This window comes from Silurus aristotelis (assembly GCF_946808225.1).
Source record: "Silurus aristotelis genome assembly, chromosome: 1".
NCBI lineage: Eukaryota > Metazoa > Chordata > Actinopteri > Siluriformes > Siluridae > Silurus > Silurus aristotelis.
The window spans coordinates 34,204,647-34,219,334 of NC_139574.1; the positions used below are offsets into that span (position 1 = coordinate 34,204,647).

The 14,688-nt window shown below is 37.4% G+C and overlaps 1 protein-coding gene and 1 long non-coding RNA gene across 6 annotated transcripts in view; one reads left to right on the forward strand and one right to left on the reverse strand.

The window, feature by feature from the left end:
• Window positions 1-2,870: 2,870 nt before the first annotated feature.
• LOC310725822 lies at window positions 2,871-6,174 on the forward strand. The gene is made up of 2 exons (XR_014533521.1): window positions 2,871-5,600; window positions 5,656-6,174. It is a non-coding gene; the product is annotated as an uncharacterized lncRNA (long non-coding RNA).
• The window catches only part of efna4 (ephrin A4), a 41,152-nt gene continuing 29,334 nt past the window's right edge, over window positions 2,871-14,688 (reverse strand). Inside the window, exons 3-5 of one of the 5 annotated variants that reach the window (XM_083539519.1) lie at window positions 10,666-10,734; window positions 4,483-4,503; window positions 2,871-4,375 (exon numbers count right to left, since the gene is read on the reverse strand). In XM_083539519.1, the coding sequence (XP_083395645.1) occupies window positions 4,284-4,375; window positions 4,483-4,503; window positions 10,666-10,734 (182 nt within the window). In that variant the 3' untranslated portion in view covers window positions 2,871-4,283. Of the gene's footprint in view, window positions 4,376-4,482; window positions 4,504-4,550; window positions 4,855-9,174; window positions 9,243-10,661; window positions 10,735-14,688 lie in introns of those variants that run through there. The other 4 variants (XM_083539520.1, XM_083539521.1, XM_083539522.1 and 1 more) reach the window with 4 other exon arrangements.

Below are 14,688 nucleotides of genomic sequence, written 5' to 3' on the forward strand. Positions count from 1 at the left end.
AAACGACAAACAATTTTATGTTTTGCAATTCTTCTAAATGTACCGAAATTGAACCAAACTGTGACTTAAAAGCAGAGGTACGTACCAAACGAATTTTAAATATCGTTACACCCCTGATCTTTAGTAATAGTGCACTTGCATGAAAACAAAATATATAGTCACCCAAACAAGCGTGAGTGACGTCAACCATGAATGACAAAAGTAAGGACATCTGTTATGAGGTGAGACTTATATACAGGTGCCAATTAACGGAAATGTGACAAAAGCTAGTAAAGTGTAATGGCTGATGGGATACACAGTCCAGTAGCATAATCCTGACACATGGCAAGGCGCTACTTCTTTTTTGCTAGACTTTTAAAAATGACTTTTTATATTCGGAATGCAGTTTTTTCCCCCCACATTTTTTGTTGTTGTTTTTGTTATTGAATAAAAGCTTAAAAGGCAAAACTAGACACAGTAATTAGAACCTATTAAAGACACTCTCTGAAATTAATTGTGTTTAACATATTTGTTTCATGATCTACAATTATAAACATGAAGAAGATGATGATGATGATGGCTCTTCTGTTGTGTAAAATATTTAACAATAGGTGTAACTGGTAGCAGCCTGCCATAGTTACTGCAACAGTGCGGTGTTTTACCTCGTGACTGCAGTCATTATATATACATTTCATTTATATATACATTCACTGCATGTAATCTAATGTTACATTCAAATTCTGAAAATTTGGTATTATGTAATTTTGTATAAACAAACAAAAAACCTTTGAAACAGTAAATGATACTAATTAGAATAACAAATGCCTTTAAATGACCAATTAATTCTAAACAAAAAGAGTAAATGACAATATATTCAGTAAATAAGACAATAATGTTAAAATATATACAGGTATTTCGTTTCCTTTTTCTTTTGTATGAGACTGAGCATTGTAGTGCTTTTAAATTGAAATTTAAAAATCACGCCCTCTACTGGACAACAAAATCATTTCATAAAGTTGCATTTAGCAATCTATTCTAAAAACATTCTTTCCTATAATTCTCATTACATATTAGTAAACAGAACTTGACTGCAATTGTTCCAGAGTTAAAAATTACACTTCTTTCACACAGTTTCTATAATATTTTAGGGTGTATCTTTGTAGTATGCGGTTAGTATTGTGAGTGCACCCCAGGCCTCCTCACCTCACCTACATCAGTACCCGACATTGGATTGGATGTTCAAAAACAAAAAATATATATTGTTATAAGATCTGTTTATGAAGGCATCCATTCACAAAGGTATCATTTTTAAACTTCTAACAATTATTGTTCATGGCCCAAAAAAAGTCCACTTGCATTTGGTAGTGTTTTGTTGCTTCTGTTTATTCATCAATCATAAATAGTGGTTCTAGTGGAAAGCTCAATCCAAACATCTTCTCTTTACTAAAAGGGATATCTAATAGTCCATTTTCAACCGCAACAACCTCAGAGAAGCACCTACAACTGAGATCTTCGCTCTCGCTTTCCTCATCACTATTCTCACGGTGCAGTATAATCAGGGGCACCCTTCTTGGAAACTTCTCAGCTGTTCCACTTTGAAGAACTTTATTATGACCTTGATTGGGCTTAATGGTATTTGAGCTGCTTGTGTAGTTTTTATTATCCATTATCAGACTGCTGTAGGTCAACACCCAGCTGTTCATTTTGTGTTGAAAGCTTTTTAGTGGGACCCATGGGCAATTTATACATCTTTTAAGAGATGACAAATGTTTTTTTAATATTTTTCTTTTTTATTTAGATACACTAATTGGACAAAAATATTGGGACACCTCACCGTTACCACAAAGTTGGAGGTACAGTATAGAATATCTTTGTATGCAATAGCACTCAATTTTCTCTTTACATACTCCTGTGCACAAAGCCAGCTCCATGAACGTGTGCTTTACCCGGAGTGGAGTGGATGATCTTGAGTGGTCTGCTATTGAGCTCTGACCTCAACCCTATTGAACATCTTGTGGTATAATGAACACATCTTCACAAACGCACTTGAAAATCAAGTAGAACATCTTCCCTGTAGAATGAAGGTTATTATGAAAACAAATTAAGATTAAATGTGGAATTGGATGTTCAAAAGCACATACCATATCTTATGGTCAGTTGCCCATCCATCCATCCATCTATCTCTATATCTCTCTCTCTCTCTTCTTAAAATCTTATCTTAAACTTTATACAAAAATTTTACCTAAGGTCCAGGAAAGCAACTTACCATCTATATGTATGCATCCTAAGTGTCAACAATAGGCTCATTCATATAAATGTATATTTCTCACACACACACACACACACACACACACACACACACACACACACACACACACACACCCACACACACACCCACACACACATAAGGGATTATATATATATATAGACTGATAGTGTATACACAGTTGTAATTTTAGTCACCGTACATTTTATAAAGAAATTTTATTTAAAAAAAAAAAAAGCAGAAGTTTTTCGCATTTGTATCATTATCTCAGTAATAGCAATACAATTCCACCCTTGATACCAAATACATTAACATATGTAAATGTCATTCTTACATTGCACTGCTTAAGCAAATAAACTATTGTGTAAATCATGTTGATCATTTGACTCTCACATCACACCGAGCCGAATTTGTCTCAGCCGTTTTTTTACTCGAACATGAACGTGACCAGGATTTGTATTTTTTTTCACATTACAAAAACCCACCATTCTTCACAGAAGACACCTTTCCGCTTCACTAAAATGTGAAAAACACAAACTATTATCACGATAAAGAAAATCGTGATCAATCCAGCACGTCATATTTCTGTGTAAATTGACACGTGTGATTTGGATATATATATGAATTTATTTTGTTTGTTTTTTTTTTCCAAGTAGTACACTTGCACCCTTAATTTAGTACTTTTTTTTTTTTCTTTTTTTTTTTTTTTTTCTTTTACAAAATTGATCAGCATTTCATATAAAGTGTAATTTCTTTTTAAATAACCAGTCAATTAGTTTTCTTTTTGCACAATATGAAAAAAAAAATGTACTTTGAAACTAATTTTTATCAAATGAAATTTAAATAGGGTTGTTTTTCATTTTCAATAATAAAAAAAAATAAAATAAAATAATAATATTTCAAATAAATTCACTGCAGGTGTAAACTTAGTATTATTTCTTTAAAACTTCTTACAGCATGTTCCTGATTCACTTTGTAATGAATAAAAAACAACAACAAAAAAAAAGATTCTTCTTTGAAACCATGAGTAGTTTTGTATTCTAAAAAACACACTGAACTTGATTCTTAATAATAAGTGAATTGGGTGCCGGTACATACATACAAATATCTTGTAGACAGAACATAAAAAAATCTAAACCCACTGAAAATAAGAGAACATAATTACGAGCTCAGGAAGTTGTCCAGTCATCTTATATCTGAAGTGTATTGCGAAGAGCTGACCAATCGTCTCAGGTGTTACTGGCGGTGTGAAAACAACTGCCCAATTGCGTTCAACGTTGCTGAAATGAGAACAGCGTGCCCCCGTGACCCTGACCAGGAAGCAGTAAAAACCTCTTCCTGTTGCTCCTATACATATTTAGTTCGTTTGCTTCTCTTCTTCTTAACTGCGTTCTAAATAATTAAAAAAAAAAAAAGGACATGCTTTGTCTTTGCTCCTCAGATACAGGTTTGTTAAATGTTTTATCTCGAATATAACGATGTCTTGCTTTGGCTCCAGTTTGTCCGTTGGCAAAATAAAGTCTCGTCCCTCGATCCTGAGCGCTGATGAATGAGCCGAAAGCTTTATTGCTTGCGCTGTGCCCTTGCACTTTTAGTTTTTCTTAGCAGCACAGGTGCTACAGGGACGTCCACTCCGCTCTCTTCATCTCCTCCCCTTTGGCTCAGTTCAGTAGTGTACAGTAAGACCGTAGATGGAGGGGAAAGGGGGCTGTGTATGTGTGTGTGTGTTAAATGAAGAAAGGATTACGCAAAAAAAGAAGAGCAGCAGGAAGAGTTCTTTGAAGGTAGATTAGTGCCAGTCGCTGGTAGAATGAAGCGGTGCAGACTGGACAGAGAGACAGAGAGGAAATGGAGGGCGAGAGATTAGTGCCACTCCAAATACATGACAGTAAGGCAAGTGAGCTGAAAGAGCTGAAACAGCCGAGTGAGTGTGTGAATGTGTGTGTGTTTGAACGTGCGCTTAACAACAGACAGAGAAGGATCCTCACATGACCTGTTGGCAAGTCTTTGCTATTAGCCGGGTCGATTCACCCAATTATCATAAACAAAAGAGGGAGAAGACTGCGAGAGCGAGAATTGACAGGGGACTGGTTCCTTCACGTCGGGCAAAACTGAGAGGAGCTGTAGTTCCTGCGAAAAAAATTTTTTGCGCATTTATACATCAGTGGAGGAAACCGGGCTATTAAAACCATTCCCGACATCATCAAGGCCTTGTTGAATAATCGAAATCTTCTTACCTTTTTCCTTATCATCATTTACTGAGAAAAGAGAGAGAGAGAGAGAGAGAGAGAGAGAGAGAGAGAGAGAGAGAGAGGGCATGTAAGAAAAAAAATAAGTGTAAGCACTTTCACTATATCGGGGTAAAAACCCTGAAGATCATCTATGAAGGCAAAAAAAATTAAAAAAGAGCAGCAAGAGGGAGAAAAAAAAAATGCACATGGAGAAAGATTTGCCATTACTCACACAGAAATGTCATGAAAAATTACGAACGGCTGTGCAACCCCAAAATACATCCCCGCTTCCTTTAAAGGTCGCATCCCGAAAAAGATGGCAGGAAAGCAAGAAAGCGATGGGAGAAGATTAAGCGTTCTGGAGGACCATGGAGAGACCTGGAAGAGAGAAAAGCCTCTAAAACTAAGATCGAGTGAGACGGAGGAGAGGAGATGTGTGAGGGAGGGTATAAAATAAATAAAGAAGTAAAGAAATAAAAGGAAGAGGGTAATAACAGTTGGGAACAGAGGGATGAATGGAAGGACAGAAGGAGAGATGATTAGGAGAGACAGAGAAGGGCGCTTGAATCCAAATGTAACCCTCGCAGCAGGTGGGAGACCGACTGAGGGACTGAGGGACTGAGTGACTGAGTGAATGAGCGCAGAAAAGGAATGTATGTTTTAGGCTTTTAGAACAGAAACGCACTTAAACTGTCAAACTACTCCAACTTCATTCAGTGATGCGAATGTGCAGGAGTTTTGAGAGCTCAGTAACACAAATAAGAAAGATTTGGATGTTTATGGGATTGTTCTTAAAATTAAAGTGTTTATCTCACAGAATCATACTGAGAGAGAGAGAGAGAGAGAGAGAGAGAGAGAGAGAGAGAGAGAGAGAGAGAGAGGGAGAGGGAGGGAGAGGGAGAGGGGAAATATGAAATTAGGAAAAAGAAAAGAGAAAAGGAGTGAAAAAGAGTGTGAAGAAAGAAAGAAAGAAAGAAAGAAAGAAAGAAAGAAAGAAAGAAAGAAAGAAAGAAAGAAAGAATTAAACACTAAATAAAGTTAGTAAGAAAGAGTGAGTCAAAAAAAGACAGAAAGTAAAGAATAGAAAAAATTAATAAGAAAAAAGACTGACAGAGAGAAAGAGTGTAACAGAAAGAAAGAAAGAAAGAAAGAAAGAAAGAAAGAAAGAAAGAAAGAAAGAAAGAAAGAAAGAAAGAAAGAAAGAAAGAAAGAAAGAAAGAAAGAAAAGAAAACCAACAAATAAATTAAGCAAAAAAAGGAGAGAGATTAAGGAAGAGTGAGTCAAAAAGAAAGAACGAATAAAAGAAAGAGAGTATAAAACTGGATGCGAAACAAAGAAAATGCGAAAATGCGAAACAAAGAAAAAATATAATAAAGTAAGAAAAAAATAAAGTAAGAAAAAATTAAGAAACTAAAAAACAAATAGGAAAAGTGTCTGTGAGAGAGAGAGAGAGAGAGAGAGAGAGAGAGAGAGAGAGAGAGAGAGAGAGAGAGAATCCAGTGTTTGTCCTTCTTTTGAGAATCTAATGTCTTTAAATGGACTTAAATTCCTTAAATTTATTTCCCAATAATCATGTGAACACTGAGTTCGGAAAAGCAGAACTTAAGAACCCAACAAATCACAACTACATAATAAAATCAAACTGCGTTACGATGCTGAAATGTAGTGCAATGGAAAAGAAGTAGAAGAAAACCACATATAAATAAAAAAATGAACAAATAAATAAATAATCATACTAACACACAAACGAACAAACAAATAAATGTGTATTTTGTTTTTCAAAAAATGTTCTATGCACCCACATTATGCAATTTAAATATATATTTATAAATGGTGACCACTGGTGTTTTAGATTTCTGAAATAGTTTTTTAGTACCTCAGTATTTAAGATGTTTCTTGGTCACTACTTAAATGTAAGCAAATGTGCTGCATTGATCATGTTAAGCATGTGAAAGGTCAGATTTTTCATGCGCTTTATCCCTTTTTCTTTGAAGCACTTGTTCAGACGACATGCTGACGGATTTGATCCAACACGGATCATCAAGTTCAACACAGACTGATGGACTGGTGTCAGCATGAGTGTATGCGGTTATTAAAGCAGGACACAGCAAATACTAAGCAACTGAAATTTATATGAATATTTAAAGCATAATATTTGTAAATCCGTATACACATATATATATATATATATATAACTACATACTGGTAGTATATATTGTATGAATATTTTGTATATCAGAACTGTATCAAATTTCTTATAATATATTATTATATGATATTATATTTGAGAGTAATAACTGATTTTACCGATAATTAACATGTCTGTTGTGCTGCTTAAAGATTGGTATTTTTCTTGCTTTTCAACCTCTCTTCAAAACCTTGACAAAATACACAAAAATTAAAGTAAAGAAATAGTTTAATAAAAATAAAAAAAATAAAAAACTCCATAGTGTGTTCCCCGTTGCACTTAAAACAGACTGTACTTGTTTACTCACTACAAAATGGCAGGTAAATATTTTTTTTTCACCATCTCCTTTTCCTTTAAGTCTCTTTTTCCTAAAATGGCCGCTCCCAGTTAAACTTGAGTCGTCAAAAAGCACTGCAGCAGAACGTAAGCCCAAAAAAATGAGGAGAGAAGCAAGTCAAGCAGGAGAAAAATATTTTTAAAAAATCACACCTCTTCCATTCCACTTATACCATTTTAGACTGAACTTATTGGGATGGAAAAAGTAAAAAAAAAAAAAAAAAAAAAAAAAATGCTAATACGATTAGCAGCAAAGAATTAAGTTAATAGATGATTGTGCCTAGTTTCTTTTCCCATCAAATTGTACATTTAGTAAAATATAGCTAGCACTGTGGGAGAAATGAGTACAAAAAAAAAGATGGATAAGAAAGAAGATCAAGGAATAAAGAAAGAGAGAGAGAGCGAGCAAAAGATAGAGAGGAGCTGGAACAGGAAATGGCGTGCTCACAGCGGGAACAAGAAAGCGCATGAAAGGAAAGAAAAGAGAGGGATCAATTAGAGAGAAAGTCGAAATGACTGTAATGGTTCCTCACAGCAGGGAAATCGTGGGGAAGGGGGGGCTAAATAAGTAAGAGGACGGGGAAAAAAACAACAACAGTGGAATTAATGTTTTGACAAGTTCCCCTCAGTATCAAAAGGGGTTGTTTTTCTGGGGAACACAACTCTACATTGGCATTTTGGCCAGCTCGCATTTCTTTTTTAAAACCTTGTTTCAAGCCTTTTTTTTTTCCCCAGACCAATCTTGAGTACAAACTCCTGAAAAGTTTTCGCAAAAAACTAAAATTCGAGGCTATGGGGGGAAAAAAAGAAAAAGAAAGAAAGGAAAATCCTGCCGGTTTTGCACTGCTTTCCGGCACGAGCCTGCTGCTTTTCGGAAACTGACTTTGGGGGGAGCTTTTTCACTGTGACACATGTTCAGCCATGTTGTTAATGAGCCTGCAATTCTCCTCAGACGTTCCCCCAGCATTGCTTTAATTACGCACCATCACAATCTCAGTCAGTCAGGAGAAAGACAGAGACACACACTGTTGGTAAACCCTTGTAAAGCTCGTAAAGAGACCGAGTTCGCCTGGCTCTTCCATCAGGTATCGCCGATGCCTACTCTGTCCTTTAGTTTCCCTCGAGTCGAGTCATTACAGTGCTGATGACCTATCCGGGAATTTTGCGAGGGGGTAAAAAAAAAAGAAAAAAGAAGTCCTTTTAATTACACCTCATTGCTCCTCACGGAGCTGAACAAGCCGTGAGTCTGGCGCTGGCTGCCGCGTTGAGGTTTCAGACTTGACAGTAACCTTCGGCTAGTCGCGTCCTGTCAGATAAAGGCTCGCCACAGGAAGGACCAGAACTCACAACCGAGTGCTACCAGGGGGCACAAAATCCTGCTGTGCAAAAGCCTTCCCTCCTACGCCAACCCTTTTATTCTCACCTCTCATCCCCACAGATGCAAATTGGAAGGAGAGGCAGCAATGTGTGGGGGAAAAAAAAGGTTGCAAAATGGCAACCCTTCTGGGTGAATATAAGGAACAGGAAATAGTGTTCCAAGATGCGTTAGATTTCCAAAAAAAAAAAAAAAAGGGGCTATGGATTAAACTGTGTGAATATTGAAAGAGGAAATTGGACTGAAGAGTGCAGGATGAAGGAACGTGGCGGGGAAGTGCAAAAGAACGAGCACGGACGGACAGAGAGAAGAAAATGGACGAAGCTGGAGTCTAGTGGATGGAGCCCAGATTAGTTTTGCTCTGCTAGCGACAGATCATAAAAAAAAGAGGATGGGGAGGGAGGAGAAATCGAACCACAGAGAGCCGGGGAGATTAGTGACACTCCAGGAATGACAGAAGACTAGAGAGGAGAGATAAAAAAAAATAAATGGGGGGGTGTAGAGAAGAGGGGATGCTACAGTTTAGTCTGGATTAGTTTCGGTCAGAGAACAGAAAAGAGTGTGTTAAATAAAAAAAAATATAATAAAAAAAAAAATAAATAAAAAAAAAACACGGGGACACCGTCTGAGGTAAGTGCATGGGAAAAGAGAAACGGACAAAGCGAAGAAACGCACACCGCTGCTCAGTCACTTGTTTGAGCGACGCTCTCTACAGCCACAAAGCAAACGTCAATCAAAAAAAACTTATACAGAACCAAGCGGGGATAAAAAGAAAAAAAAAAAAAAAAAAAACTCCAGAACGCACCTTATCTAATGCCTGGCTGCTCTGATACCGTTCTGGGCTGAGAAGCCGTATTATCCACCTCCTTTACACACACAAGCACATCACAAACGCACAACCCGGTTGGGATTACACACCATAACACAACACATTCCGGTAAAAAAAAAGAATTTCAATGAATCAAAAACAGGGGGTGAGGAGTAAAGATTTGTGCTCATAACATAGCACTTTATAGGACACTAAAGGACCATAGCAATAAAATTTTTTATAATAAAATAAAAATAAAGCGAATACAGTTTTTGATTGTCGCTGCACATTTCATGCTTATGAAACCTTCACTAAAAATATTCGCACGCTGAATTATTACTCATTCTGGTGTTAATTGTAAAAGAGGCTGAGACGAATCCAAGAGGCTGATTTGGGATGCTGAATTGGACTGGATGGCCCACTGTATAATGTGTGCATGAGCGTGAGATAGAGAGAGAGAGAGAGAGAGAGAGAGAGAGAGAGAGAGAGAGGGAGAGTGTGTGTGTGTGTGTGTGTGTGTGTGTGTGTGTGTGTGTGTGTGTGTGTGTGTGTGTGTGCACGTGTGAGGGGAGGTGAGAGGTGCAATTGGAGCGGACGGTTCACGGACTGGGCTGCCATTTCTACTCTAACTGGGCAGCATTTCCCACTGCTCGCTCTCGTCAGCTCAGCCAGGCGGAAGAATAACATTACTGCAGGGGGCTAAGAGCCAGGACACACACACACACACACACACGATTTAGCGCACACGCACACACACACACACACTGATACACAATCTTGTACTAATGCATAAAGGGCAAACAGGGCAAATTTTTAAAAATGTGTTAATGAAAAATGTTTTGTTTCTCGGTTTGCAGAACACAAGAGCACGAGACGGAAAAAAGCACCTTAATTCGACCTCGCAAAATCGTATAATGATTCTTTTACAGCGTGTTTTTTGGGCTCCAGATTGCGTCTTTTTAATTTATTTTATTTAATTTATTTTAATGTGGTATATTATTAGCTTAGATTTAAGTGAAAGCATCCGGAAAGAAATGCGTGTGGAAAAATATACAATAAACAATAATGTATAATAATATTATAATATAGGATCATAAACAAGAAACAATCATTTATTATCATTTATTTAATTACATATAAAAAAATAAAAAAATAAAAAATGAAAAATTACAGATAAGCCGGCGAGAACATTGAGATGATAGGAAATATAAAGTCGAAGGAAAACAAAAGATAAAGAGAGATGAAATGAATAAAGAGAGAAAGAGAGAGACAGAGGCAGAAGATAGGCGAAGGGATTGCGTGCAAAGAAAGAGGGTTGCCTGAGTGCGTGAGATGGTGCGGGGGGGGGGGGGGGGGGGGGTTGTTCGGGGTGGGGTTTGATGGGAGAGATGTGATTTTTTGTTTTCTCCCCAAGAAAAAAAAAAGTGTGTGTGTGTGTGTGTGTGTGTGTGTGTGTGTGTGGGGGGAGGGGGAATACTTACTGGACTCACAGCACACAGTGACTTTGAGCTTCATGCATGGAAGGGGGGGTTCATCATCCACAGACAGGGCTGTAAAAGAGTGAGAAAAACAGAAGAGGAACATAGTTAATGTGTGCTTTGGAAAGCATCAAGGGAAGAACGATAATCAATGCTCGAAAAGACAAAAAAAATATATAATAATAAAAGGACAAAATGACTCCCCAGGCTTTGATCCCACAGAGAGAGGAAAAAGAGAGATAAAATGACTCTTCCATTAGCGTTAGCCTGAAACACAAGACTAGAGATAATACAGAACTCCTTCACATTTTGGTGTGCAATTTTGGTATATTCGAATCATTAGCGAATCGTCAGAATGAACCTTCAAAACATGATGGACGACATTTTTTTTCCCCTCAAGTCAGCCTTGTAGAATAAAAAGGGTGTCTGGTTAAAAATAATAATAATAAATAAATTACAGATCAATTGGCGTACAATTGTTAATCAATTTGTCATAAATTATAGAAAATAAAACATTTAAGTTCCATTTAAGTTTACCTAGCACCTTTGCCTACATCATCCCTAAACCAAGGTGTGTGTATTTAATGCATTTGCATTAAACATGCTGTCATTATACAGTATGACAAACATCATCGATGGCATACCTAAAAATGATTTGAGACAAACACCACTATATGGACAAAAGCTTGTGGATACCTGGAACAAATGGGAAGGTGCTCCACTAGATTGTGATTGTGGAGATTTTGCTCACACAGCCACAAAGGTATTAGTCAGGTACTAATATTGTGAGGAGGGTTGGGGTGCAATCAGCGTTCCATATCATCCCAAAGGTGTTCAATAGGGTTGAGGTCGGAGCTCTACAGCAGGCCACTCAAGATCTTCCACTCCAACCCATGTAAAGCATATCTTCATGGAGCTGGCTTTGTGCACAGGGGTGATGGTTTGGGTCTCCTAGCTCAAGGAAGGAAGGAATTTAATGCTTCCCAATTCAAAAACATTAAATAAAGAAAAAAAAAAAAGAAATGAATGCTCAAAATCTCCTAAGGAAAAAAAAAATCGGACTGAATAAACAAAGTCAAGTGACCGAGGGAAAATGATCGATTGAAACGTAATGAGCTCGGTAGCAGTGCCCGAGGCATCATATTAACTCAAAATAGAGCTACAATGTCCGACGGACTCTTTCTCAGGCACTGGAGATTGCTAAAGACCGAAACTGGTGTCACTTGAAAGCCACTAAAGAGTTCGATTTAACATTTAAAATGTGGTTGTGTAAAAATATAAGCTCTGATGCATGTCTGAGTTCGGGTGTGATGAGTCATTTTACAAGGTGAAGGGCGTTAGTAAAGTCAGGTACTGATGTAGGTGAGGTGAGGAGCCCTGGGGTGCAGTCAGCATTCACATTCATCTCAAAAAGCGTAGCAGGCCACTCAAAACCTTTCACTCCAACTCATGTAAACCATATACAGTAGTGTATATTTAAACGATGGTTTATTCTGACTGGGGCTTCTATGGTTTAAACTATTAACCGCAAGAAGATCCACCAATAAAATAATTCCGATTCTGATCCAAAGTAAATTGTACATCCCACAATTTTTGCATCATGTGACGAAGCATCTTTGTGTGTAGGAAAAAAACGACACTTTCTTCACTGGTTTCCTGAAGCTGCCCGCATCAGAATTAAAACATTGCCTACAAAGCCACTGACCCCTCTACCTCACAGCACTTCTCTTACCCCGCACTGCACCACATCACAATCCCTCCGATCCTTAACCACTACTCGACTGATCACACCATCTCTAAGGGTACGAGGAAGACTCTGTTCTGGCAACTAGGTGGTAGAACGCACTTCCACTTGATGTCAGCTGAGCCACTAGCAGCCTTCAAACGATGTGCGAAGACCTACCTCTTCCAGCAGTACTTAAATTGGTCCTTCTGCTATTAGAAAAAACTTTTCTGTTCCTTATTTTTCTCCCCCAAAAAGAGTTTTTAGCCTGAAATTCTTAGTCTGTGTCCTAATGATTTGGTATCTGAATGCATTTATCGATCGAGAGTTTTAAAGCACTTTCGGATAAAGTCATGCGACAAATACGATAAACACATAGTATGCGCTAGAAAGAAATCGGCACCTGCCTCATTTCTGCTTTTCAGTCTGTAGGTTTTCTTGACATCCACTAGAGGTGCTGCTGCACTTGTTTAAAAAGATATTCCACTGTAAGGCATTCACTAACAGCAAATGATAAATTGATAACCATACAAACTCCTGGTTCTACCAGTGAAAATCAATATAAAGTATATAAACAACAGATACTGAAGCCAACATAGCATGGATTATGTTCCTGAGGAAACTGAAAATCCAATGTTATGTTCAAGGAAAGGACTAATCGCAGCAATTACGCATGTACGACATGTGTGTCATTCCAGTGCAGAGTGCTCTAGTGTCATCGATTATCCAGCCTGATGATGTTAGCATGAATATTTAAGAAAGAAAATGCACACAATGGTTAATGTAGCAAGAAATTCCTATATCTATATAGACACTAGCGATTACCATAAGTCATTAGCTATATAACTCACTGATCACACGTTATTAAAATTAATTATGCATTTTATATACCACATTATTCCTTTTTTCACAGCTTTTAAAGACAATTCAGTTCATTGATGATACTCAGAACTATGGATCCAAAGCAACTATTAAAAAAAAAAAAATTTGTAAAAAGAGAGAGAGAGAGAGAGAGAGAGAGAGGGGGGGGGGGGGGATAAGAAAGAGAAACACACCGTCTGTTTTCTTCATCTGAAAATAAAAAAAAAAAAGTTCCATATGAACTCGCGTATATATTCAGTTAGCATGCGCCTAAGAGTTTACATTGACACAAATGAGAATGCCTGACTCCAGCTGGGTTGTTAGCACAAGCTTTTTTGTGTGTGCGTGTGTGTGTGTGTGTGTGTGTGTGTGTGTGTGTGTGTGTGTGTGTGTGTGTGTGTGTATTAAGACACTTGGGCACCACATTAATGTGACATGAGAAGATGAGGATGTATGGAGAGTATTTTTAAGAACAGTGAGCTAAGCAAAACTGCCACATGGAGAAGAGGTCAACGCTAAGGATTGTGGGTAACAAGGTGCAGCATGATGATTTGCTGGAATTGCAAGAGGCCTTCGGTATTTCCGTCACTAATTATCGAGCTTGTGTTTTAGGTGCTACGTATGTAACACTAGAGCAGAAGAAAGTGTGTGCAATGTCAACTTTCTCTTTGACTCTACATGATTTGCAGCTGTCTGGGGAAAAAAAACAACTTGTCAGATTTCAGAAATAAAAAACTCTGGAAAAAGTCAGGATTTTGCTAAAGCAACATTTGTTAAAGTCACTAATAACAAAAATGGACAGAAATCTCATCAATTCATAAAAAAAAATAAAAAAAACAGGGGTTACCAGATTTTCAAAAGAGCTACAAACAGTTGAGTGAAAGCTGCAGTTTTCATTTGCTGTTACATTCATTACATTTACAATTATTTTAAAAACTGTCCTAAATGGACAAAGGTATTGGGACACCTGACTTTTCCAGTCATAAGTGGTTCTTACAACAAAGTTGTCTTTACTAACACACTTGTGAAAAATGATTACAAAACTCAGACGAAATGTGAAATGGGAAGTTTAAATAGCGTAAACCTATCATTGTTGTCTTGTGTCCACAAACTTATGTACGTATATATTGTATATATCAGCTGGCAATGTAAGTTTCTGATATTCAACTTGATCGTCATGTTAACAAAAAAAAATAAATCAAAATGCAGGCTGAAGATTAGCAAATCTAGTTTTCTAAACATGAATCAGCTCGGCTCATGTTGCGGCATGTTGCAGTCAGTCAGCATAGTGATTATAGCAAATTGTTTAGCTGGAAGCAGCTCATCAAAATCAGAGACAGGGTTAGAGATGCTCAGAAAAGCTGAGGAAAGTTTTCTCATAGATTTTTTATTTGATTTATTCTTTATCCTCTCTCTCTCTCTCTCTCTCTCTCTCTCTCTCT